At 45.1% G+C, this 23,540-nt stretch overlaps 1 protein-coding gene across 1 annotated transcript; it reads left to right on the forward strand.

Moving 5' to 3' along the window:
* Positions 1 to 537: 537 nt before the first annotated feature.
* On the forward strand, positions 538 to 22,400 carry TMEM168 (transmembrane protein 168). The gene is made up of 5 exons (XM_077265056.1): positions 538 to 830; positions 5,161 to 6,402; positions 10,288 to 10,430; positions 10,667 to 10,941; positions 21,389 to 22,400. The coding sequence occupies exons 2-5, from the start codon at positions 5,269 to 5,271 to the stop codon at positions 21,934 to 21,936; spliced, it is 2,100 nt and encodes a 699-aa protein (XP_077121171.1). The 5' UTR covers positions 538 to 830; positions 5,161 to 5,268; the 3' UTR covers positions 21,937 to 22,400.
* The last annotated feature ends 1,140 nt before the right edge of the window (positions 22,401 to 23,540 follow it).

Raw genomic sequence — 23,540 nt, forward strand, 5'->3', positions numbered from 1 at the left:
ACTTTATCCTTCCACTCAACCTTCCATTAATATGCTTGGATACAGCACTCTGTGGACAGCCAGCTTTTTTAACAATGACCTTTTGTGGCTTACCCTCCTTGTAGAGTGTGTCAGTGACTGCCTTCTGGACATCTGTCAAGTCAGTAGTCTTCCCCATGATTGTGTAGCCTACTGAGACAGACTAACGGACCTTTTTAAACGCTAAGGCTAGGTTCACATTAGCGTTTCAGTCCGCAGCATGGTGCTGCGGACTTCTGTCTGCAAGAAAATGCAACATGTTGCGTTAGGAGGGCACTTATAAATGACACACGTGGACACATCTGCATATAACGCATATCCCTGCGTATACAATGTTAAAGATAGGTATGCAGGATGCATGCGGAAGTAGGCGGAGCTTAAGGAAAGAAGTCCGCAGCACCACGCTGCGGACTCAAACACTAATGTGAACCCGGCCTTAGCGATCCTTTGCAGGTGTTGTTGTTAATTATTCTAATTTACTGAGATAATGACTTTAGGGTTTTCATTGGCTGTAACCATAATCATCACCTCTGGGATTACAGTGCTGAAGTATACGTCTCCCGGGATTACACATCTCCTCAGATTACACGGGGTTTCTGCAGCCTAGGACAAGGCGGCACAACCAACCCTGACATTCACCAGTAGAGGTCGCGAAGCTCTGCGCTGCTGGAGGATGTTTGTCCCTTCCTGCTTCCCCTCGTTAGTGACACGGCTTCAACATGGCGGCGTCTGCGGGAACAAGGAAACTTTAATGGATTTACCGAGAGCGCAGTAACTGCAGCCGAGCTCCGTGTGGCAGCGGCCGGGCGTCGGTGAGTCAGGCTGCTGCCGGTAATGTGTGGTCCGCTGCTTGTTAGCTGTCATGTCACTGACGGACCTGTGGTTCCAATGCCCCGGGCAGTATGTGGCGGGGAGGACCTGCAGGACAGGCGGACCTGCTCCTGTGTGCAGGGCTCGGGGGACCCCACCAGCCTGTGCACACGGGCACTACCAGCTCTGCGCTGTGGCTGCCTGCAATGTGCACACTGTCAGGATCCCCCCTTATTCCCCGGGTTGGGCGGGCCCATGTATGTGCTTTCCATACCATGTATGTGCTTTCCATACTTGTGTAGTCGCTTGTCCCAAGACTAGAAAAGAGACGACTCAGCAGGTGACCGCCAGCTCTCACACGTCAGGTCACATGACATCTTTTCGGCCCAGAAAACCCCTTTACATGTCACCTGTCAGTAGGACCCACCCTCCTGATCCGTCTATATGGGGGCGCAGGCCATAGCTGAGTGTGATACCTTGTTAGCCACAATTTTCTTCCTCCATGTTCATGTAGACGGCCTAGGAATCCCTTTAAGGAGAAACTTGCCATGTCCAAAAAAGCTATTTACCTACATATATAGGGTTAATCTGCTGGTAAATAGTGTTACAAAGCTGCCCCAATGAACTATCCTCCCAGGAGCCGCCGGCTCTCAGTCACAGGGGTGTGCATGGACCAGTTACCGTCATGGTTCGCCACGCTGTGAGTGCCGGCTGTCAGCACGCCCTGACTTTGATTCACAGCTCCCTGTGCGCACACATACTGCGGAGCAGGCTGTCAATCAAAGTGCTATGGACTGATTACACCTGCTGCTCCCGGTATAACAAATGTGACTCCATCCTCTCCGTGCGTGCCCCTACGTCTGAAAGCCGGCAGCTACCAAGAGGATATAATTTCACTGTGGCCGTGTGCGCCGTATGGCAGCCAGGCAGCATTTTAGCACTACTTACCTGTAGATTAATCCTATGTAGTGTTTGTATTTCTCTTTAATGACATGCAGAAGATTTTGGCTATGTGCACATGTTGCGGAAAGGTGTGCGAATTTTTCTGCACTGATTTTGGTAAATCCTCAGATTACCATGGATTTACTGCTGTTTTTCCGCGGTTTTTGTGCGGATTTCACCTGCGGTTTTACACCTGCGGATTCCTATTATGGAGCAGGTGTAAACCGCTGTGGAATCTGCACAAAGAATTGACATGCTGCGGAATAAACACCGCTGTGTTTCTGCGCGTTTTTTTTCCACAGCATGGGCACTGCAGATTTTGTTTTCCATAGGCTTACATGGTACTGTAAACTCAGGGAAAACAGCTGCGAATCTGCAGCGGCCAATAAGCTGCGGATCCGCAGCAAAATCCACAGCGTGTGCACATAGCCTTTAACTTCTAGATATTCAATCCCCGCATGTGCTCCAGCTGTCTAACAGCCTCATGGACTCGGACATAATACACGAGCACGCCCGAGGTACTGGGATAACACCTGAGCATGCTCAGATAACACATTATCCGGGCACGCTCTCTCATCACCACACCAGAGCTATAATCAGCTCTCCGGGAACTAACCATTCAATGTGTCTGTAATACACATCAGAAGAGGCTAAGTGTCAGGGGAAGGGAGGGGTCAGCAGCCTGAACCAATAAGATGGTGGGCGTGTCTGACTACTGTAGATAAACTGTAGTGTAGTCAAAGATCACAGCTCTGCCCTGGATGTGAGATCTAAGGATATTCCTTACCATTTTTATAGGGGGGCTGTCAAGTACAGAATGGCTTTTCCCATTCAGATATAGGGCCAACCTGCAGGTAAATAGCGTGTAAATCCGGCTTAGTGTAGCAGCAGCTGCAGGTAGAAGGTAAAGTTACATTCCCCCTGCAGCCATTAGCTATCACACCGCTGCACACTGACTGACAGCCTGCTCTTCAGTGTGTGTGCAGAGCGCAGGCTATCAGTTACAGTGCTGGGAGTGGTTACAGCACGTTCACTGTATAGCGAGCAGTGACAGCAGCTGCTCCTTGCGCTGCCCTTATGACGGGAAGTAAGCGGCTGCAGAGAGGAAAACTTCACTTTCTCCCTGTAGTCACTGTTTTAGTTAGCCAACTACACAAGATTTAAATGGGTATTCCCTTCTCCAAGATCCTATCCCGATATGTAGTAGATGTAATAATAATATTAGCAAATACCCCAGGTGCAGGCATTGCAGTAACTTAGAAAACCATGGATATGACCACTTACAACTAGCTAACTAACTGTCACAATATGAGTGGTCGTAACCATAGATACCTAAACTACTGCAATGCTTGCACATGGGGAAAGCGACATAGCTAATCAGAAAACCTATACTACATTTCTAATTGGAGGTATTTGCTAATTTTATTATTATTACACCTACTAGTTATTGGGATATGATCTTTGAGATGGGTATGCCCCTTTAAGCTCTGTTTACCTGCAAATTAACTCTGTGTATGCTGGTGAATAGTGTTTCTGGACATGACAGGTTCCCTTTACATTGATGATGGTACAATTAACTGGTTTGTCCACTACTAGGACAACCCTTTCTTGATCAAAATGTTTGGCCCCTATAAAGTAATAAAGCTTATACTCGCCTCCCGTGCCACTGTCGTTTCAGCACTCGCTCTCCCTGGGACTCCCGTGTGGTTGTTGTGACATGTGACCCCGACACCCAATCACTGCTGGTGTCACTGTCCCCTCCTTCAGATAAGTTGAACATGAAGAGAAAGTCCGGCCTGCAGCTGATCTCAGACTTCCTCTTCCAGCTCTATTCGACAGGAGGCAGGGAGTGACGCCAGCATCACGTCACAACAACCGCACGGGAGCCTGACACCGCAGGAACGACACTGGCACGGGAGGGGAGTATAAGGCTATGTTCACACTTTGCGGGGTCCTCTGCGGGTTCTCCCACAGCGGATTTGATAAATCTGCAGGGCAAAACCGCTGCGGTTATCCCTGCAGATTTATCGCGGTTTGTTTTGCGGTTTCCGCTGCGGGTTTACTCCTATACTATTGATGCTGCATATGCAGCAATATGCAGCATCAATAGTAATGTTAAAAATAATAAAAAATGGTTATACTCACCCTCTGACGTCCCGATCTCCTCGGCGCTGCACGCGGCGGTCCGGTTCTAAAGATGCTGTCATGTGACCGCGACGTCATCGCAGGCCCTGCTCGCACAGCAACCCTGCGACCAGACGGCCGCGTGCAGCGCTGAGAGGTGAGTATATCATTATTTTTTATTTTTATTCTTTTTTTTTTTTTTACACAAATATGGTTCCCAGGGCCTGGAGGAGAGTCTCCTCTCCTCCACCCCGGGTACCATCTGCCATGATCCGCTTACTTCCCGCATCGTGGGCACAGCCCCATGCGGGAAGTAAGCGGATCAATGCATTCCTATGGGTGCAGAATCGCAGCGATTCTGCACAAAGAAGTGACATGCTGCGGGTTGTAAACCGCTGCGTTTCTGCGCGGTTTTTCCCGCAGTATGTGCACAGCGGAGTGCGGTTTCCATAGGGTTTACATGTAACTAAACGCAATGGAAACTGCTGCGGACCCGCAGCTGTAGAAACGCTGCGTTTCCATGGTAAAAACCGCTACGTGTGCACATAGCCTTAGCTTTAATATTTTATCAGAGCCAGTGAGAAGAAGTTGTCCAAGTAGTGGACAACTTCTTTAATAATATTCAAGATTGCATAGTTTCTTCCTTTATGAACAGTAAGGGTAAGTTCACACTAGGCGTTTCTCAGCTTTTTTTCTGTAGCAAAACCTGATCTCTTGGCAGGAAAGAATCTGCAGGAAAAAAACATGTTTTCCTTGGCATTTCTTGCGTTTTTTGTGTGGGTTTTGGCATGCTAGATTTGTCTCTTGTGCATGCCGATAAAGTTTAGCGTTGAAAAAAGTCCTAGTCTATGAAATCAGGTTTTGGCACAAATAATGCAGCAAAACCTGATACTTGTGTTTTTGGTGCATTTTTTTTCAGCTTTTTTTCACCACCCATACAAGTCAATGGGTGAATGAAGTGACATGCTCTATGTCCAAAAAAAACAAGCAGAGTACAAAATACTGATGACAAAAAGCCAATGTGTGTGTATGAGATTTCTGAAATCTCATAGGCTTACCTGGAATTGTAAAAAGCAGCTGAAAATTAGCATAAAAAGCAGCAAAAAAACCCGCAGCACAAATGCCTAGTATGAACTTATTGAAAGAGGTATCCTAACGTGGACACTCGCTATACACTGACCGATAGTGTCATCACTGTGTGCCATTGTAGCTTTTCCGGGTTTCTTTAGGTTAGAGCTAATTCTCGGCTATTGTTTTTTGTTGTAGGCTGCTTGGGGAAATGATATACAGAATCGAATACAAAAATCTGGAAATTGGATGTTCTCTATGAAATCTCGGCCATTCAGGATTCCTGGGGACTAGCCGGCTGTTTACATGTGTAGGTCACTCCGTTACTGTGTTAGTCACTGTTTGCATGCTGCAATGACCCGACTGGAAGAGGCAAACAGAGAGGTCAACATGCATTCTTCAGTCCGCTATCTGGGCTACTTAGCCAGGATCAGCCTGCTGGTGGCCATATGTATGGGCCTTTATGTCAGGTGGGAACAGACAGCAGATGCATTGATATTGGTAATCTTTATACTAGGACTGTTCATCCTCGGGATTGCAAGTATCCTCTACTACTATTTTTCCATGGAAGCCGCCAGCCTCAGCCTTTCTAATCTTTGGTTTGGATTCCTGCTTGGTCTTCTTTGTTTTATTGACAACTTTAAGTTCAAGAGTGACAATAAAGAAGAAGCTACAAAGTATCTTCTCGTTTCTTCCATCGGCATAAGAACGATGTGTGCTCTAGTGGAGAGAATCTGTGGATACGTCCGCCATCGTCCTACCCTGCTGACTTCAGCTGAATTTTTGGAGTTAGTTGGTTTTTCAATAGCCAGTACCATCATGTTGGTTCAGAAGTCCATCAGCATCATCTTCCTGGTCACTGCCTTTGCCCTGATAATTATTGACTTGCGAATGAAATCCTTTCTGGCTCTCCCAAATCTCCTGACTTTTGCAATCCTGTCACCCCTGTTGTTTTTCCCATCGTTGGACATTCCTATCAATCCCTATGCCTTGTCCTGCTTTTTCGGTTGCATCATTAGCGAGCCACTACTTGATGTCTATTTCAGTGGACTTTCAGTCACAGAACGATGGAAGCCATATCTCTACCGGGGCAGAATCTGCAGAAGGTTTTCGGTCATTTCTGTTGGATTGATTGAAGTGGTGTTTTTTGTGCTCGCTGCCTTTAAACTAAGTGACTTAAATCTTTGGTATTTTGTGATTCCAGGTTTCTCCATCTTTGGTATTTTCTGGCTAATTTGTCATATTATATTTTTAATTACTCTTTGGGGTTTTCACACTAAGCTAAATGATTGTCATAAAGTATATCACACACACAGATTGGGTAACAGCCTAGACAGAGTTATGGCATCCAAGGGAATGCGTCACTTTTGCCTCATTTCCGAACGTTTGGTGTTCTTCAGCCTCCTGGCAACTGCGATTTTAGGTGCTGTTTCTTGGCAGGTGAGTTCATTATTCCCATATAAATTCATCTAGAGCTGTCCTTTTTATGTAATATGTATGATGTAGATGTCTAGGTGTTTGTGGACTATTCTCTGTAGCAGTACATTCAATCCTTGGCCCTAAACAAACCAGATGTTGCAGGATCCAGTGGCATTTCTAGCTGGTAAATAGTCATTTTTAGATGCTTAATAATAGCTTGTGTTATTGAAATAGCTATAGAATATGCCTTGATCAATCAGTGGGGATTAAACTAAGTGGTATCACTCTTAAGATTTGCACGTAGCATTTAGCAGCCATCTATAAACTTTCTTTGGTCGCAGCCATCTATTTATATAATTACCTTAAATTGTCTGTCGTCCACTTCCGTCTGGACGTCCTCAAATCCCACAATCCACCGTGCCGCACAGGAAGTACGCCTACCGCCATATTGGAATACCCAAGTGATGGGTATTCCAATATGGCACCCGCTGGTGGTACCAGTCTGTCTGTCGCTACCCGTCTCCCCTCTCTTCTGTCCGTCGCTCCCCATCTCCACTCACTCCCCTCGCTCCTCTCCGTCGCTCCCCGTCTCACCTCGCTCCTCTCCGTCGCTCCTCTCTGCAGCCCCCATCTCCCCTCCTTCCGCCAACAATCCTAGCGGTGGCGGCCATGTTGGCGGGACAGAGTGCTGATCGCCGCTCACATGGATGAGAGCAGGTGCGGCAGATGGATCCCGGAGTGCGGACGTCCAAGGAACGGAGACGGTGAGCTGCGGGGCTCCAGAGGAATACCGTATACTATGATTGAGACCCGATGCTATCGCATTGGGAGGGTGGTGACGTGCCGATGGTGGCAGCCTTTGCAGCATGCCCCCATCGGCACGTCACCACCCTCCCGATGTGACAGCAACGGGCCTCCATCTAGTGTGTTCTATATTTTTAAAATGTGGGAAATGATTAGCAGGAATGAGTGCAGCAGCCACGTCAGTAATTTATAACCACACCCTGAGAACTGCCTCATGCCTCCTGGCATTCGCGGCTCTTCTTTTGGTGAGACGACCTGGACTGATAATATTATAGTGCCACCTTGGATGATAACAATGTTGTGAGGTGGCTCCAAGCCAGCTAATGTGAAAAATAGCCACGGGTGCCATCAGGTAAGAGGCGGATCTCAGTGCTCCCGTCCAGTAACCACTGATTACTTACTTGGCCAATGGACCAGGTCCTGTGAACTGATTCCCTCCCGTTTTTAGAAAACATTTGAAATCTCATAGTGACAGGGGCAGAAGAGCTAAGCTGAGTTCTGGGCCCCTTCAGCTCTGCTTTTCTCTCTTCGGAGAGCATTAGAGCAGCCAATATAACGCCCTTAGAGAAAAAACTGATCCGAGCAGATCATAAACAAAGAAGAACAGTTCTGCCCCTTAATTTCAGCAATCGTTAAAATACAAAATGATAGGTACTCTTTTAGGGGCTCACATAGCTTGGTATAAAAATAATTTCCACAATTGGATGTATTTAAAATGTTCCTGTGCTGAGATCATCTTATACATGTGCCTCGGCTGTGTACTGTGTAATGACTGTGTAATGTCTGCACAACAGAGTATGCAGACATTACTACAGGGACATGGTCTGGTCATACCACAGGTGCTGGGGGGGGGGGGGGACGACAACAGAGTATACAGACATTACTGCAGGACATGGGTGGCACATACCCCAGGTCCTGGGCAGGGGAGGAAGCAAAACAGTATACAGATAGGCTCACAAATATTCCCCTTCTGTTTACCTCACAGAATCAGCTGTCCTGCCTGTATACTTCCTTTTTCTCCCCTGCCTAGAAGTTGTGATATGATCAGACCATGTCCCTGTACGGTCAGACACAGCCATTACACAGTACACAGCAGGGGCACATTTATAAGATTATCTCAGCACAGGGACCTTTTCCCACGCACTCAATTGTTGAACTAATTTTAATTCTAAGATCTGTTGATAAAAAGCACTTTGTTCACGAGACAACCCTTTTAATCTACAGTTTTTGTGTGTTCTGTATGACAAGAATTACACTACCGTTCGAAAGTTTAGGGTCACCCAGACAACTTTGTGTTTTCCATGAAAACTCATACTTTTATTGATCAAATGAGTTGCCAAATGAATTGAAAATCTAGCCCAGACATTGACAAGGTTTGACTAAAAGATTTTTATTTGAAATAATAATTTTCTCCTTCAAACTTTGCTTACATCAAAGAATGCTCCCTTTGCAGCAATTGCATCATTGCAGACCTTTGGCATTCTAGCAGTTAATTTGCTGAGGTAATCCTGAGAAATTTCTCCCCATGCTTCCAGAAGCCTCTGCCACAAGTTGGTTTGGCTTGATGGGCACTTTTTGCTTACCATACGGTCAAGCTGCTCCCACAACAGCTCAATGGGGTTGAGATCTGGTGACTGCGCTGGCCACTCCATTACAGATAGAATACCAGCTGCCTGCTTCTTTCCTAAATAGTTCTTGCATAATTTGGAGGTGTGCTTTGGGTCATTGTCCTGTTGTAGGATGAAATTGGCTCCAATCAAGCGTTGTCTACAGGGTATGGCATGGCGTTGCAAAATGGAGTGATAACATTCCTTAGTCAAAATCCCTTTTACCTTGTACAAATCTCCCCCTTTACCAGCACCAAAGCAACCCCAGACCATCACATTACCTCCACCATGCTTGACAGATGGCATTATGCATTCTTCCAGCATCTCTTCAGTTGTTGTGAGTCTCACAAATGCTCTTCTGTGTGATCCAAACACCTCAAACTTGGATTCGTCTGTCCATAACACTTTTTTCCAATCTTCCTCTGTACAATGTCTGTGTTCTTTTGCCCATATTAATCTTTTCCTTTTATTAGCCAGTCTCATATATGGCGGCATTTTCTTTGCCACGCTGCCCTGAAGGCCAGCATCCCGGAGTCACCTCTTCACTGTAGACGTTGACCCTGGCGTTTTGCATGTACTATTTAATGAAGCTGCCAGTTGAGGACCTGTGAGGCATCGATTTATCAAACTACAGACTCTAATGTACTTGTCTTGTTGCTCAGTTGTGCAGCGGGGCCTCCCACTTCTCTTTCCACTCTGGTTAGAGCCTGTTTGTGCTCTCCTCTGAAGGGAGTAGTACACACCGTTGTAGGAAATCTTCAGTTTCTTGGCAATTTCATGTATGGAATAGCCTTCATTTCTAAGAACAAGAATAGACTGTCGAGTTTCACATGAAAGTTCTTTTTTATTTCTGGCCGTTTTGGGAGTTTAATGGAACCAACAAATGTAATGCTCCAGGTTCTCAACTAGCACAAAGGAAGGTCAGGTTTGTAGGTTCTCTAATCAGCCAAACTGTTTTCAGCTGCGCTAACATACTTGCACAAGTGTTTCAAGGGTATTTTAACCATCTATTAGCCTTCTAACACAGCAAACACAAAGTACCATAAGAACATTGGAGTGATGGTTATTGGAAATGGGCCTCTATACACTTATGAAGATATTGCATTAGAAAACAGATGTTTCCAGCTAAAATAGTCATTTACCACATTAACAATGTATAGAGTGTATTTTTGAATCATTTAATGTAAGCTTCATTGGAAAAAAACTGTGCTTTTCTTTCAAAAATAAGGAAATTTCTAAGTGACCCTAAACCTTTGAACGGTAGTGTACAAAACCCAAATCTGTCCATACAGAGAGATATTTCCCATGAGCGCTTTTCTGTCTGGAACGCTGCTGTCAGCAGCCAGAAGATTGCTTTAGGACTTTTAGAAGCTGTCTATTCTAATCACAGTTGTCTGAATCTTGCTGCTGTCTAGAGCATTCTTGATAAATTGTTTTGTTTTTTTTTACCTCTTTTTTTTACATCTTTTACATTTTACCTTTGCTTGTATTGTAGCCATCCAATGGGATCTTTATGAGCATGTTTCTGATTGTACTACCCCTTGAGTCTATGGCACATGGATTATTTCATGAACTTGGCAGCTGTTTGGGAGGAACATGTGTCGGTTATGCCGTTGTAATTCCCACTAATTTTTGCAGGTATGTTGTGTGAATTTCACCTTGTTTTTTGAGAGCTGGAGGTAACACTTGCAGACATGTTTAAATCCTACATACTTCATGCCAATGTTTTCCTCAGTGCTATAAATCAGCAGTCCTAACCTCTCAGCCACCTTGTACGCATGTTTGGCGCATATATTTTTTGTTATATGATTACCTCTAAAATGTGATTATTTTCTGTAAATTGAAGGTATACTTTTGTTCTCTCTTGAAATCAGCCCAAGTGGCCAGCCCATGTTACTCCCACCAGAACATGTGCAGGAGCTAAACATGAGGTCAACGGGAATGCTGAATTCAATACAGAGGTTCTTTGCTTCCCACATGATCGAGACCTATGGATGTGACTACTCTACAAGTGGGCTTACATTTGACACCATACACGCAAAGCTGAAGTCTTTTCTGGAGTTAAGAACAGCGGATGGGCCCAGACATGACACCTACATAATATACTATAGTGGACACTCCCACGGCACTGGAGAATGGGCTTTAGCAGGTAGGTTTAAGCCGTCTAAAAAAAAAAAAAAAGTGTATATTTTATGATCAATAACAGTTTCGCAGCCAGTACAATTTTCACATATTTGACAAATACAAGACCTGAACTATAAAATAGTACAATTAGGTTTATTCCCTAAAATATGACCATGTAAAAGTGGCCTTATTTCTGAGCTGGAAAATTTGTGCTCATATTGTTGTACTGGATTTATCAATGAGTAATGGTAAATACCAGAAATGGAGGAACAAATGTCACAGGTTCAGGGAGTGATTATGTGCACAACAGCTCTTTTTCTTATTAATTTCCTAGAAGTGATAAAGGCCTACATCATTGATATGTGCTCATGAGTGTTATAGGGGTGATAACTTGAAGAAAAGTTCCTGTGTCCTTCCTCCTGGGCTCACTGAGCCAGGTATAATGTACAAGACAAAATATGATGTTTTTAAAAGGGCACATCTATAAGATGTACCATCAACATTTTAGCCTGGGAAGCATCTAAAGATATATTATAAGACGTACGTCCTTGGGAATGGAAGTGTTAATTTTACTTTCTTAGATCGGCCAAAATTAGGCTAAAGAGAGTGAATGACATAACAAAAGGAAATCTACTTGTCTTATAAAAGAGTTGCTGTTCCAGCACCATCACCCAGAGTTTTCCACCAATCTCTGTTTACTTCCTTGCAGTGATCACTGGCCTTAGAGGTGAAAAAGGCCGGCCATACACATTATATGGCTGTCCGCAGACAATCCTTGGGTGATGGTTCGGCTGACGGCCATCTCAGCCAGCTCTCCCAAGCACAGGAGCACTCGTTTAGCCAAACGCTCCTGTGTTCTTAGGCTACTTTCACACTTGCGTCGGTACGTAGCCGTCGCTAAGCGGCAGCGCGACGTACCGAAGGACGTTGTGAAAATTCGGCACAACGTGGGCAACGGATGCAGTGTTTACCCTTCGCCACGCCAGCACCCACATGAGAGAGTGGGATCCGCCCATAGGAACAGGAAAACTACAAAATAAAAGGAGACGGTCCCCTCTCCTCCTCAGTTTAGGTTTTCTGTTCCTATAGGAATCCGAAGTCACCTGCAGTTGAAAAGGATTCCTGGGCCAGATGCATCCGCCTGTGTGGGTTCTGTGAGACCAGCAGGGGCTGTGGTACCAGAAGCAGCGATGGGGGAGCCCCAGCTTGCAGCCTCCCCCCTCATCTGTCAGTCGATCCATGGTCCGGGTCTGGGGAGGGCCGCCCTGCTCCATGAGGGCGCGCGCGCTGCAGCAGCCAGCTTTCAATGCTGCTGCTGCCGCCGCATGGTAAGGAGAGCGGCGCGTCTAACCTGGAAGTAGCCGGAGCACTTCCGGGTTGGGTCTGGGGAGGCAGGAGATGCGGCACCAAATTTAAAAGACGGTGCCGCATTCGGAGCCGGTGTGTATGACTTCACCGGCCAACGAAGCGCACCTGCCTACAGCAGAGCAGCGTCCTCTCAGCAAGGAGAGAAGCACCAGAAGCAGCACTAAAAGCGGTAGTCGCCCCACAGAGAAGCGATCTACCACCAGACAGAATGTCAAGGCTGTTTTACCTACATCTCCGCCTCCAGAACCGGTACTTTTCAGCTTCACTGGGTGAGTGTTAAAAATCCTCTTCCTATATGCTGATCTATTCCTCCTGTGTCCCTCTTCCTTTAGATTAAGAAATAGACACACAAGTCTAAGCATAAAGAATGTGCCCTGTGTACTCAGCTTCTTCCGGATTCTTATATTAAAAGGTTATGTCCCGATTGTATCACTCTAACCTTACATGAAGAGAAAGTAATGACGTCAGCACTCGTAAGGGCTATTATTCGGGAAGAAATGCTGGGGTTGGCGCACACCAGTAGCTCCAGTTCACGCCTGCCAAGCAGGTCCCTTTCACCAGTGGACTCAGATTCGGTGGATGTACATAGATCCTCAGACAATTCAAATTCCCAGCTAAGTTCATCTGAATCTGAAGGAGGTCCTTGTCTACCAGAGGGTAGTATAGACAACCTTGTAAAATCAGTCAGAAGTACAATGGGATGCCCGGATAAAAAACGGTCTAAATCGGCACAAGACATCATGTTTGTCGGGTTGGGTCAGAAAAAACGGAGATCTTTTCCCGTTATACCAACCATTAAAGAACTAATTAAAAAGGAATTGGATAGGCAAAACATACGGGGATTCTTAACATCATCCTCTAAAAGACGGTATCCCTTTAGCGATGAAGAATTAAATTCCTGGTCAAAAGTGCCTAAAGTGGATGCCGCTTAGCAGCCAGATCAGCCGGCCTAGTAAATACAGCTCGCCGGGCACTCTGGTTGAAGAGCTGGAAAGGAGACGCACAGACGAAAGCGAAACTCTGTACGATCACGTGCCAGGGTGAGTTTCTTTTTGGGAAAGCATTGAACAATCTCCTAAACAAAGCAGGAGAAAGAAAGAAGGGATTTCCTAACCAGTCTCTTCCTTCTTACAGGAGAGCCTTTAGAAGACTCCCCTTTACCAGAAATAAAACATGTGAGGCTCAAAGGGAGCGTTGGGAAATAAAGGACCCAAAACAGAGATGCATTGTTTAGCGGATCCTACAATACAGGACGTAACAAGTGCCGCTAATATTCAAGTTGGTGGCAGACTAAAGTATTTTTCACAAAAATGGGAAAAAAGTAACATCAAGCCAATGGATTCTTAACATCGTAAAATTTGGATTAAAATTAGATTTTGAGCGAATCCCTTGGGATTCATTTATAGTAACGTCACCTAAAGGGCCAGAACAACAGAAGGCCCTTGAATCAGAGATCCGGTCCTTACTAACTAAAAGAGTTTTGATAGAAGTTCCCAGAGGTCAAGAGGGGAAGGGATTTTATTCCCCTTTATTTCTGATTAATAAACCGGATGGTTCATTCAGAACTATCATTAATCTTAAAAAATTAAATTCTTTTCTACGTAACTATACCTTTTAAAATGGAATCCATTGTTCTACCATCAAACTTTTGTTTCCTAGATGTGTGATGGCAGGAATAGACTTAAAAGATGTCTACTATCATCTTCCCATACACACCAAGCACCAGTGGTACCTAAGGGTAGCAGTCAACTGGGCAGGACAGGTTCGTCACTTTCAATATGTGGCATTGCCTTTTGGTCTTTCAATGGCTCCTCGCATCTTTACAAAAGTAATGCTAGAGGTGATGGCTTACCTACGCCAACAAGATACTCTACTAATACCCTACCTAGATGACTTTCTAGTAGTAGGAAATTCTGTATCTCAATGTAAAGACCGTTTATCTAATACGACTTCGTCCCTACAGGAGTTAGGATGGATCGTCAATTACGAACAATCCAGACTGAATCCAGAAACCTTTCAAACATTCCTAGGAATCCTTCTAGAATTCCGTAAGTCAGAGATGCTTCCTCCCACAATCAAAAAAATTGACCATACAATCAAAGGTGACATTGGCAATAAAGAACCCGGTCATGTCACTAAGAAAAGCTATGTCCTTACAAGGAACATTGACTTCATGCATTCCAGCAGTCCCATGGGCTCAGTTTCATATCAGACCATTACAATTTGAGATCCTGTACGCTGAGGAAAACGCACAGGGACATCTGGAAAATAAAATGACTTTCTCAGAATGTAGTAGATTCCCTAACCTGGTGGTTAGATATGGATCATCTATCTAAAGGGGTACCTTGGATAGTAGAGCCTAGCAAGATAATTACTACCGACGCTAGCCCCTCAGGTTGGGGTGCTCATATGGGGGATAATCTAGCCCAAGATATCTGGGATCTAACAGAATCAATATACTCTTCTAATTGGAAAAAGTTAAAAGCAGTGGAGTATGCTTTGAATCATTTCCTTCCACAGATTCGGGGAGCACATGTAAGAGTTTTATCAGACAATTCCACCGCAGTGGCATACGTGAACCGTCAAGGAGGTACACGGTCAGGAAGTCTGATGACCATAGCATCAGATATCTTCCATTTAGCAGAAACCCATCTCTCGTCCCTAACAGCTATTCACATCAAAGGAGTGGAAAACACGAAGGCAGACTTTCTCAGCCGAAACATGCTGCGTCAAGGAGAATGGACTCTCAACAAGTTCACGTTCAAGAAGATAACAAAATTCTGAGGTATCCCACAAATAGATCTGTTTGCTACCAGAGAAAACAGACAAGTACAAAGGTTCGCTTCCTTGAACATGATGGACCATCCAGACATGTTGGACTCACTTCAGCATCCCTGGAAGTTCGATCTAGTGTATGCCTTTCCTCCGATGTCACTGATTCCACTAGTATTAAGGAAGATCAGGAGGGAGAAAGCAAGGGTCATTCTTATCGCACCCTTCTGGCCGAAGAGACCATGGTTCTCTTGCCTCCAGGCCATGTCTCTATGCGACCCAGGGATTCTTCCGTCAGACCGGAAGTTACTATCCCAAGGACCTTTTTTCCATCCGCAAGTGAAAGGACTTCACTTGGCGGCATGGAATTTGAGGGGCAACTATTAACTTCAAGAGGTTTTTCTAAAGATTTTGTAAACACTCTCTTATTGAGTAGAAAAAAAATCTACTACCCTAATATACAGTAGGGTGTGTAAAAAAATTCTTACATTTTTATAAAGAGCCTTTCACTAGACAAGCTCCAGTTGTACCCATACTAGAATTCTTACAAAAGGGTCGAGAATTAGGTTTATCAGTAAACACCCTAAGAGTACAAGTGTCAGCATAAGGAGCACTGTATGGGTGCAATATAGCAGGAGATAAGTGGATCTCCAGATTTATAAAGGCCTGTGAACGGAGCAACCCGGTTCATATTCCCCATCTACCACCGTGGGATTTAAACCTAGTTCTGAAGGCCTTAACTGGTCCCCCATTTGAGCCTCTAGATTCTATACCATTAAACATCTTATCGTATAAAGTCGCCCTATTAGTAGCTTTAACATCGTCTAGAAGGGTTAGTGACATCCAGGCCCTCTCAATAGACCCACCCTTAATGTTAGTATTTCAAGATCGGGTAGTCCTTAAACCAGACCCCTCATACCTTCCTAAGGTTGCATCCACCTACCATAGGTCACAGGAAATTTTTCTCCCTTCCTTTTTTGATTTTCCAGTAACTTCAGAGCAGCAGAAGTTCCATAGCTTAGATGTTAGAAGAACCATCCTGACCTATGCAGAAAGATCTCTGGCCTGGAGGCAGAGCAGGGCTCTGTTTGTCTCCTTTCAGGGCCACAAGAAAGGACATGGGGTCACAAAAGCTACCTCATCTCGATGGATCAGAGAAGCTATCTGCTTGGCCTATTCGTCAAAAAGCGAGGTTCCTCCAGAGGGCATAAAAGCACATTCGGCAAGAGCCATGGCATCCTCTTGGGCGGAGCAAGCAGATGTACCGATTGATTTAATATGTAAGGCCGCAACTTGGTCAACACCTTCTACCTTTTACAACCATTATAGACTTGATCTATCTACATCTTCCGACCTGACCTTTGGTAGAGCTGTCCTTAGTACAGTAATCCCACCCAGATAATAAGTTCTCTGAAAGTCTCTCGTGTGGGTGCTGTCGTGGCGAAGGGTAAAAAGCCGGATTACTTACTGGTAATGCTCTTTTATTGAGTCCACGACAGCACCCATTTACTACCCTCCCTAATTATGCAGTTTCTTTCTTTTAAAGCTCACAAATAATGGTTGTATAGAGTTTAAGACATTTATGTTGCTGAATATGAGTTAATACTAAAACTTTTGCGGTTCCCTTTTTATACTCTGTAAACTGAGGAGGAGAGGGGACCGCCTCCTTTTATTCTGTAGGTTTCCTGTTCCTATGGGCGGATCCCTCTCATGTGGGTGCTGTCGTGGACTCATTAAAAGAGCATTACCGGTAAGTAATCCGGCTTTTTCAACGCATCCGCTGCCCATTGTAAAGTCCCGGGGAGGAGGGGGCGGAGTTCCAGCCTCGCATGCGCGGTAGGAAATGGCGGACCCGATGTACGAAAAAACGTTCCCTTGAACGTTTTTTCGTGACGACGGTCCGCCAAAACACGACACATCCAGTGCACGACAGACGCGACGTATGGTCATACATCACGATCTGTCAGCAATACAAGTCTATGGGAAAAGACGCATCCTGCAGGCACATTTGCACCTTTTTTGCCAAAACGACGCATTGCGACGGACGCGAAACGACGCAACTGTGAAAGTAGCCTTAATGAGTAAGCTACCCACTGACACGTTGGCTAGCGGTGTATGTCGGTACGATCAGCAGCCTGAAATCACACATGCTGATCGACCTCTCTCCCGACCATCAGTCGGCCAGCGCCACCATACACATTAGATCAATGGGCGAACCCATTGATATTGGCAAATAATTTGTATGGGGGCCTTAACACAAGGCTGCTGAGGCCATATATTGGCATAAGATAGGCATGTCATCACTTCAGCAAGGGAACCAAAGACGCTGAGGAGTGTCAGAGCGACAGAACAGGAGTGTCAGGACATTTTTCGACTACTGCAACTTTTTTTTATTTTTATGGTTTTTTACTTATTTTAGACTAATTTCTGTTAATTCCAGATAACCCTTTAATAATTGCCTTTACCAGTTATCACTTTGGGATTTACTTATTGCGTCTTCTTTTTTTGTTATCTAAATAGTTAGCAAACACATTTTTTTCACATGTCTGTAACATGGCCTCGTTTTACTGGCCACAAGACATAGATCCCTTACTTTTACTGAACCACGCCTAATTGCCCATAGGGCTGTAAAGTGTAAACAGAATCTGTCAGCTTCAGTTCCCCTAACCCTCCTTCACGGGCCCCCATGACTTTATTGAAGCCTATTTCTTGCATTACAACAGACTTTCATGTGTTATTTCTATGCCTGAAAAATAGTTATTGGCTTACATAATGCAAATTAGCCAGGACTAGTCCAAAGGTACGTTGATTCCCCAAACTAGCCCATGTCCCTGCAGCTTTGCACATGCTCTCACTTCTCTGCCTCCCTGGGCATGAATAGTGCACCAGTGAAACTGTGGAGCGTATACCTGGATTGATTACCCACGACCACCATGGAGACAGAACGAGGATGACTTCACCACCGTGCTGGATGTCAATAATGCCCAGGGGATGCGTGCTTACAAGATCCAAGGTCGGGCTAGTCTGGGGAAATCAATGCCCCATCTGACTAGTCCTGACTAATGTGTATAGTGCAAGCGAGGCTTAGAACTTTAGTTTTCACACACTGAAAGAACTGTATGTCACATGAATGAGTTTATGTAATGCAGAAATAGGCTGCTGTAAAGTCGTGGGTGTAGTTTCGGAGGATAGAGGCGCTGATAGGTTCACTATAAAAATCATAGCAACATTGGCTTGTAACAGTAGTATGTTCTTCCATATACATCACTGTAGGTTGTCGCTAACACTTTATTCCTACGCTCTATAACTATGAACGCACATAACAGCAGTCCTCATAGAAAATAATATAATCGCCAGTTGGGACTTCCGGACGCTGTCCCTGAATCCCATAAGGCACCGCGGCAGTGTCGCTTGCACCTGCGCAAGTGACATACACATCTCCACTATTCCCACGCAGGCGCAGTAACAACCACAACTGCGCTCTCTACCCGCACATGCGTGGTAACGCGGCTGTTACTGCGCCTGCATGGGGAATAGCGGAGAGTTATTTCACCTCACTCCCGATGCGATAGCATCGGGCCTATTCCTAGTAGAAAATAAAGAGTATTAACCTGGCCTGAATCTGCTATGAGTCATGATGATACTGCAAGAATGAATAGAAATGTAATATTCACAATGAATATTTAGAAGATTTCTTATGATGAATCCAAAAGACTGCCTTTAGAGGGAACCTGTCGGGTCCAGATTCTCTATGCAAGTGAAAACAGAGCAGACTAGAGGTGATAGCTAGAATCCTGTGCGGAGCTAATCTTATAAATGTGCCCCTGCTGTGTACTGTGTAATGGCCGTGTCTGACCGTACAGGAACATGGTCTGATCACACCACAGCTCCTGGGCAGAGGAGGAGCAAGAGAGAGGATACAGACATTACTGCAGGGACATGGTCTGATCACACCACATCTCCTGGGCAGAGGAGGAGCAAGAGAGAGGATACAGACATTACTGTAGGGACATTGTCTGATCATACCGCAGCTCCTGGGCAGAGGAGGAGCAAGAGAGAGGATGCAGACATTACTGCAAGGACATGGTCTGATCACACCACAGCTCCTGGGCAGAGGGGGGGAGCAAGAGAGAGGATACAGACATTACTGCAGGGGCATGGTCTGATCATACCACAGCTCCTGGGAATGAGAAGGAGCAAGAGAGAGGATACAGACATTACTGCAGGGACATGGTCTGATCATACCACATCTTCTGGGCATGAGGGGGAGAGAGGATACAGACATTACAGCCGGACATGGTCTGATCATACCACAGCTCCTGGGCAGAGGAGGAGCAAGAGAGAGGATACAGACATTACTGCAGGGACATGGTCTGATCATACCACAGCTCCTGGGCATGAGGGGGAGCAAGAGAGAGGATACAGACATTACTGCAGGGACATGGTCTGATCTTACCACAGCTCCTGGGCAGAGGAGAAGCAAGAGAGAGGATACAGACATTACTGCAGGGGCATAGTCTGATCATACCACAGCTCCTGGGCAGAGGAGGAGCAAGAGAGAGGATACGGACATTACTGCAGGGACATGGTCTGATCACACCACAGCTCCTGGGCTGGGCAGAGGGGGAGCAAGAGAGAGAATACAGACATTACTGCAGGGACATGGTCTGATCATACCACAGCTCCTGGCCATGAGGGGGCGCAAGAGAGAGGATACAGACATTACAGCAGGGACATGGTCTGATCACACCACATCTCCTGGGCATGAGGGGGTGCAAGAGCGAGGATACAGACATTACTGCAGGGACATGGTCTGATCATACCACAGCTCCTGGGCAGACGAGAATCGAGAGAGGATACAGACATTACTGCAGGGACATGGTCTGATCACACCACATCTCCTGGGCATGAGGGGGCGCAAGAGAGAGGATACAGACATTACTGCAGGGACATGGTCTGATCATACCACAGCTCCTGGGCAGAGGAGGAGCAAGAGAGGATACAGACATTACTGCAGGGACATGGTCTGATCATACCACAGCTCCTGGGCAGAGGGGGAGCAAGAGAGGATACAGACATTACAGCAGGGACATGGTCTGATCATACCACAGCTCTTGGGCAGAAGGTGAGCAAGAGAGAGGATACAGACATGACTGCAGGGACATGGTCTGATCATACCACAGCTCCTGGGCATGAGGAGGAGCAAGAGAGGATACAGACATTACTGCAGGGACTTGGTCTGATCATACCACATCTCCTGGGCATGAGGGGGTGCAAGAGCGAGGATACAGACATTACTGCAGGGACATGGTCTGATCATACCACAGCTCCTGGGCAGAGGAGAAGCAAGAGAGAGGATACTGACATTACAGCAGGGACATGGTCTGATCACACCACATCTCCTGGGCATGAGGGGGCGCAAGAGAGAGGATACAGACTTTACTGCAGGGACATGGTCTGATCACACCACAGCTCCTGGGCAGAGGAGAAGCAAGAGAGAGTATACAGACATTACTGCAGGGACATGGTCTGATCATACCACAGCTCCTGGGCAGAGGAGGAGCAAGAGAGAGGATACAGACATTACTGCAGGGACTTGGTCTGATCATACCACAGCTCCTGGGCAGAGGAGAAGCAAGAGAGAGGATACAGACATTACTGCAGGGACATGGTCTGATCATACCACAGCTCCTGGGCAGAGGAGGAGCAAGAGAGGATACAGACATTACTGCAGGGACATGGTCTGATCATACCACAGCTCCTGGGCAGACGAGAATCAAGAGAGAGGATACAGACATTACTGCAGGGACATGGTCTGATCATACCACAACTCCTGGGCAGAGGAGAAGCAAGAGAGAGGATACAGACATTACTGCAGGGACATGGTCTGATCACACCACAGCTCCTGGGCAGTGGGGAGGAAAGAGAGTACACATAGGTAAAGGATGGCATGGGAACACAGCTGATTCTTTTCTATGACTTAAAACATTTGCTTAAAAACAGGCAGGAAAATGTTTTATGTCTTACAAGGAATCAGCTGTGACCCCATACTGTTCTGTCAGTATGCTCTCTTCTCCTTCCTCCCCCGCCCAGGAGCTGTGGTATGATCAGACCATGTCCTTGCATGGTCAGACACAGCCATTACACGGTACACAGCAGGGGCACATTTATAAGATGATCTCCGCACAGGGACATTTTATGTAAACACACCCAATTGTGGAATTTATTATTATTCCAAGATATTTTAATTAAAATGTACTTTGTTAGTGAGAAAACTTCTCTAAAGTCCCACAACGTGCGCAGTAATATCTGTATTTGTAATCCATTTGCAGGTGGTGAGACTTTACGCTTTGAGACTCTTCTGGAATGGTGGAGGGAGAAGAACAGCACTTACTGCTCCCGCCTTATCATTGTGTTGGATACAGAATGCTCACTGCCTTGGGTGAAGGAGGTTCGAAAAGTCAATGATCAATTTATTGCCGTTCAAGGTGCAGAAATGGCTAAAATAGTAGACATTGAAGAGGCTGATCCCCCACAACTTGGTGATTTTACTAAAGAATGGGTGGAGTACAACTGCAACCCCGACCACAACATTAGCTGGTCAGAGAAGGGACGCACTGTCAAAGCATTATATGGGGTGTCCAAGCACTGGAGTGACTACACTCTGCATTTACCGACAGGGAATGATGTGACTAAGCACTGGATGATTTACTTTCCTCGTGTAACTTACCCACTTGTCCACCTGGCTAACTGGTGTGGAGCACTCAATATTTTCTGGGTGTGTAAATCTTGTTTTATGTGTTTAAAGAGATTAAAAATGAATTGGTTTCTTCCAGCAGTGCTTGACACAGGTCAGGGCTTCAAACTGGTTAGGTCCTAATTACCCTCCAGAATACAATAATGTATTATTGTAATAAATATATTTACATATATGTAAATACATCTATTTAGATATATACGTCCATATGGAGAGATATTTTTTCACCTTTGCTGTTTCAGCAGTGCACTGCTTTGTTACATCTGTCTATACAGATCCATTTATCTATCTACTCTGCAGATTTTTTTACAAGCTGAAGTTTTGTTACTGATATATGTGTGTTGTATCTATGTAAGTGCGTCTTCAGACAAGTGCACAGTGTACATTTTGGCTGTATGGGCTCGGGTCTTATTGCATCAAATGCTCTGAATGATCCTGAAAGGCGTTGTATCATGATCAGTCGTCATGTACCGCAGATTGAAGACCATTGCTATTGAATGTGATTCATTTAGATTGTAAGTTCAACTTTGATCTGTAAAAAAAGCCGGTCTCTTGTGTACAGAAAGATATTTATTCCAAAGGAAAAAGCATTCAGGCTCCGTCTTACCAGGTTCTTTACTGCAGTTACTGCGAAGACTTCTGTCTATTAAGGTCCTTGTGTTATATCTTGGGGGAGATCTATTACGATAAATACAGCAGAATTCTGGCATCATCTTCACCAAAAAAAGGCTTTTCTACCATGCACCACATTTCTAATGTGTTTTTATACACTTTTTTGCACCTTGTCCAACGTGGTAGTTTTGCGAAGTAGAAAGTGTCCATGTAAACAGGACGTGTGCTGCCGGGAGCAATGGCAGTGTATGTGCACAGAACGATCTATTACACATTGTTCCGTTCTGACATTAGCATTAAACAACCAAAGAGTGGCCAACCTGTCTTTTAACACCATTGTGAAGGACAGCTTCAGTTTTCAGTATCTAAAAGTTAGGCAGTAATGATCCATCTGACCCATTGAATATAGAGCAAACGTGCAGTTGTGTTACGGTTTTCCATCTGCCCCCTGTTACAAAAATGTAGCACTTATTCAGAATATTTAAAATTATTTTGCTGTAGTCATTTTTTGTGAAGCACAGAAGGAAGAAGCGGTTACAACCAAGAAATGACTGAACTGATTTTTTAAAAAAAAAATGGAAAAATAGCATTATAACTTATTTATTGTTTTAGTGGGGTAGATGGAAATGATCGATTGTCTTACTTTTGTTGTTTCATTTAATATATATCTGGTACTGTTAACTTTCTTCTTTTTTTACAGGAAAAGTATTTGTTTAATGTATGTTGCCATTTCATAGATACTTGCACTATGTTGTCATCGGACAGAGCAGGCATTATTTATTTAGAATAATATAACTACAACATATATCCAGAGAATAGGTGATTACTATGTGATCTGTAATGTATGAGACCCCCAACAGACACCAGAACAAGAGTACCAAAATCTGTTGTGTGAAGAGAGCAGTACTGAGCATGTGCGACCAAAGCTCCATTCACAGTCTAGTGGTGGTCACACATGCTCGCTACGGCTCCATTTACAGTGACATTTTGGGCTCCCCATTGCCTAGATTGCTGTGGGCTTTCGTAGCTGGGCCCACTGGGATCATACATCCATTATGTCACCAATCTTAAAGTTTCGCCAGAGGAACTGCAGAGAGACAAAAATAAAGATCATC

Source organism: Ranitomeya variabilis, chromosome 5 (assembly GCF_051348905.1).
Source record: "Ranitomeya variabilis isolate aRanVar5 chromosome 5, aRanVar5.hap1, whole genome shotgun sequence".
Classification (NCBI taxonomy): Eukaryota; Metazoa; Chordata; class Amphibia; order Anura; family Dendrobatidae; genus Ranitomeya; species Ranitomeya variabilis.

What these genes read in the sequence shown, in the direction of transcription:
- TMEM168 (XM_077265056.1), top strand. Translation starts at nt 5,269, where the DNA reads ATGTGTAGGTCACTCCGTTACTGTGTTAGTCACTGTTTGCATGCTGCA. An exon ending in ATTCCCACTAATTTTTGCAG is followed by an intron (nt 10,431 to 10,666) that starts GTATGTTGTGTG and finishes TCTTGAAATCAG; the next exon opens with CCCAAGTGGCCAGCCCATGT. An exon ending in TGGAGAATGGGCTTTAGCAG is followed by an intron (nt 10,942 to 21,388) that starts GTAGGTTTAAGC and finishes ATCCATTTGCAG; the next exon opens with GTGGTGAGACTTTACGCTTT.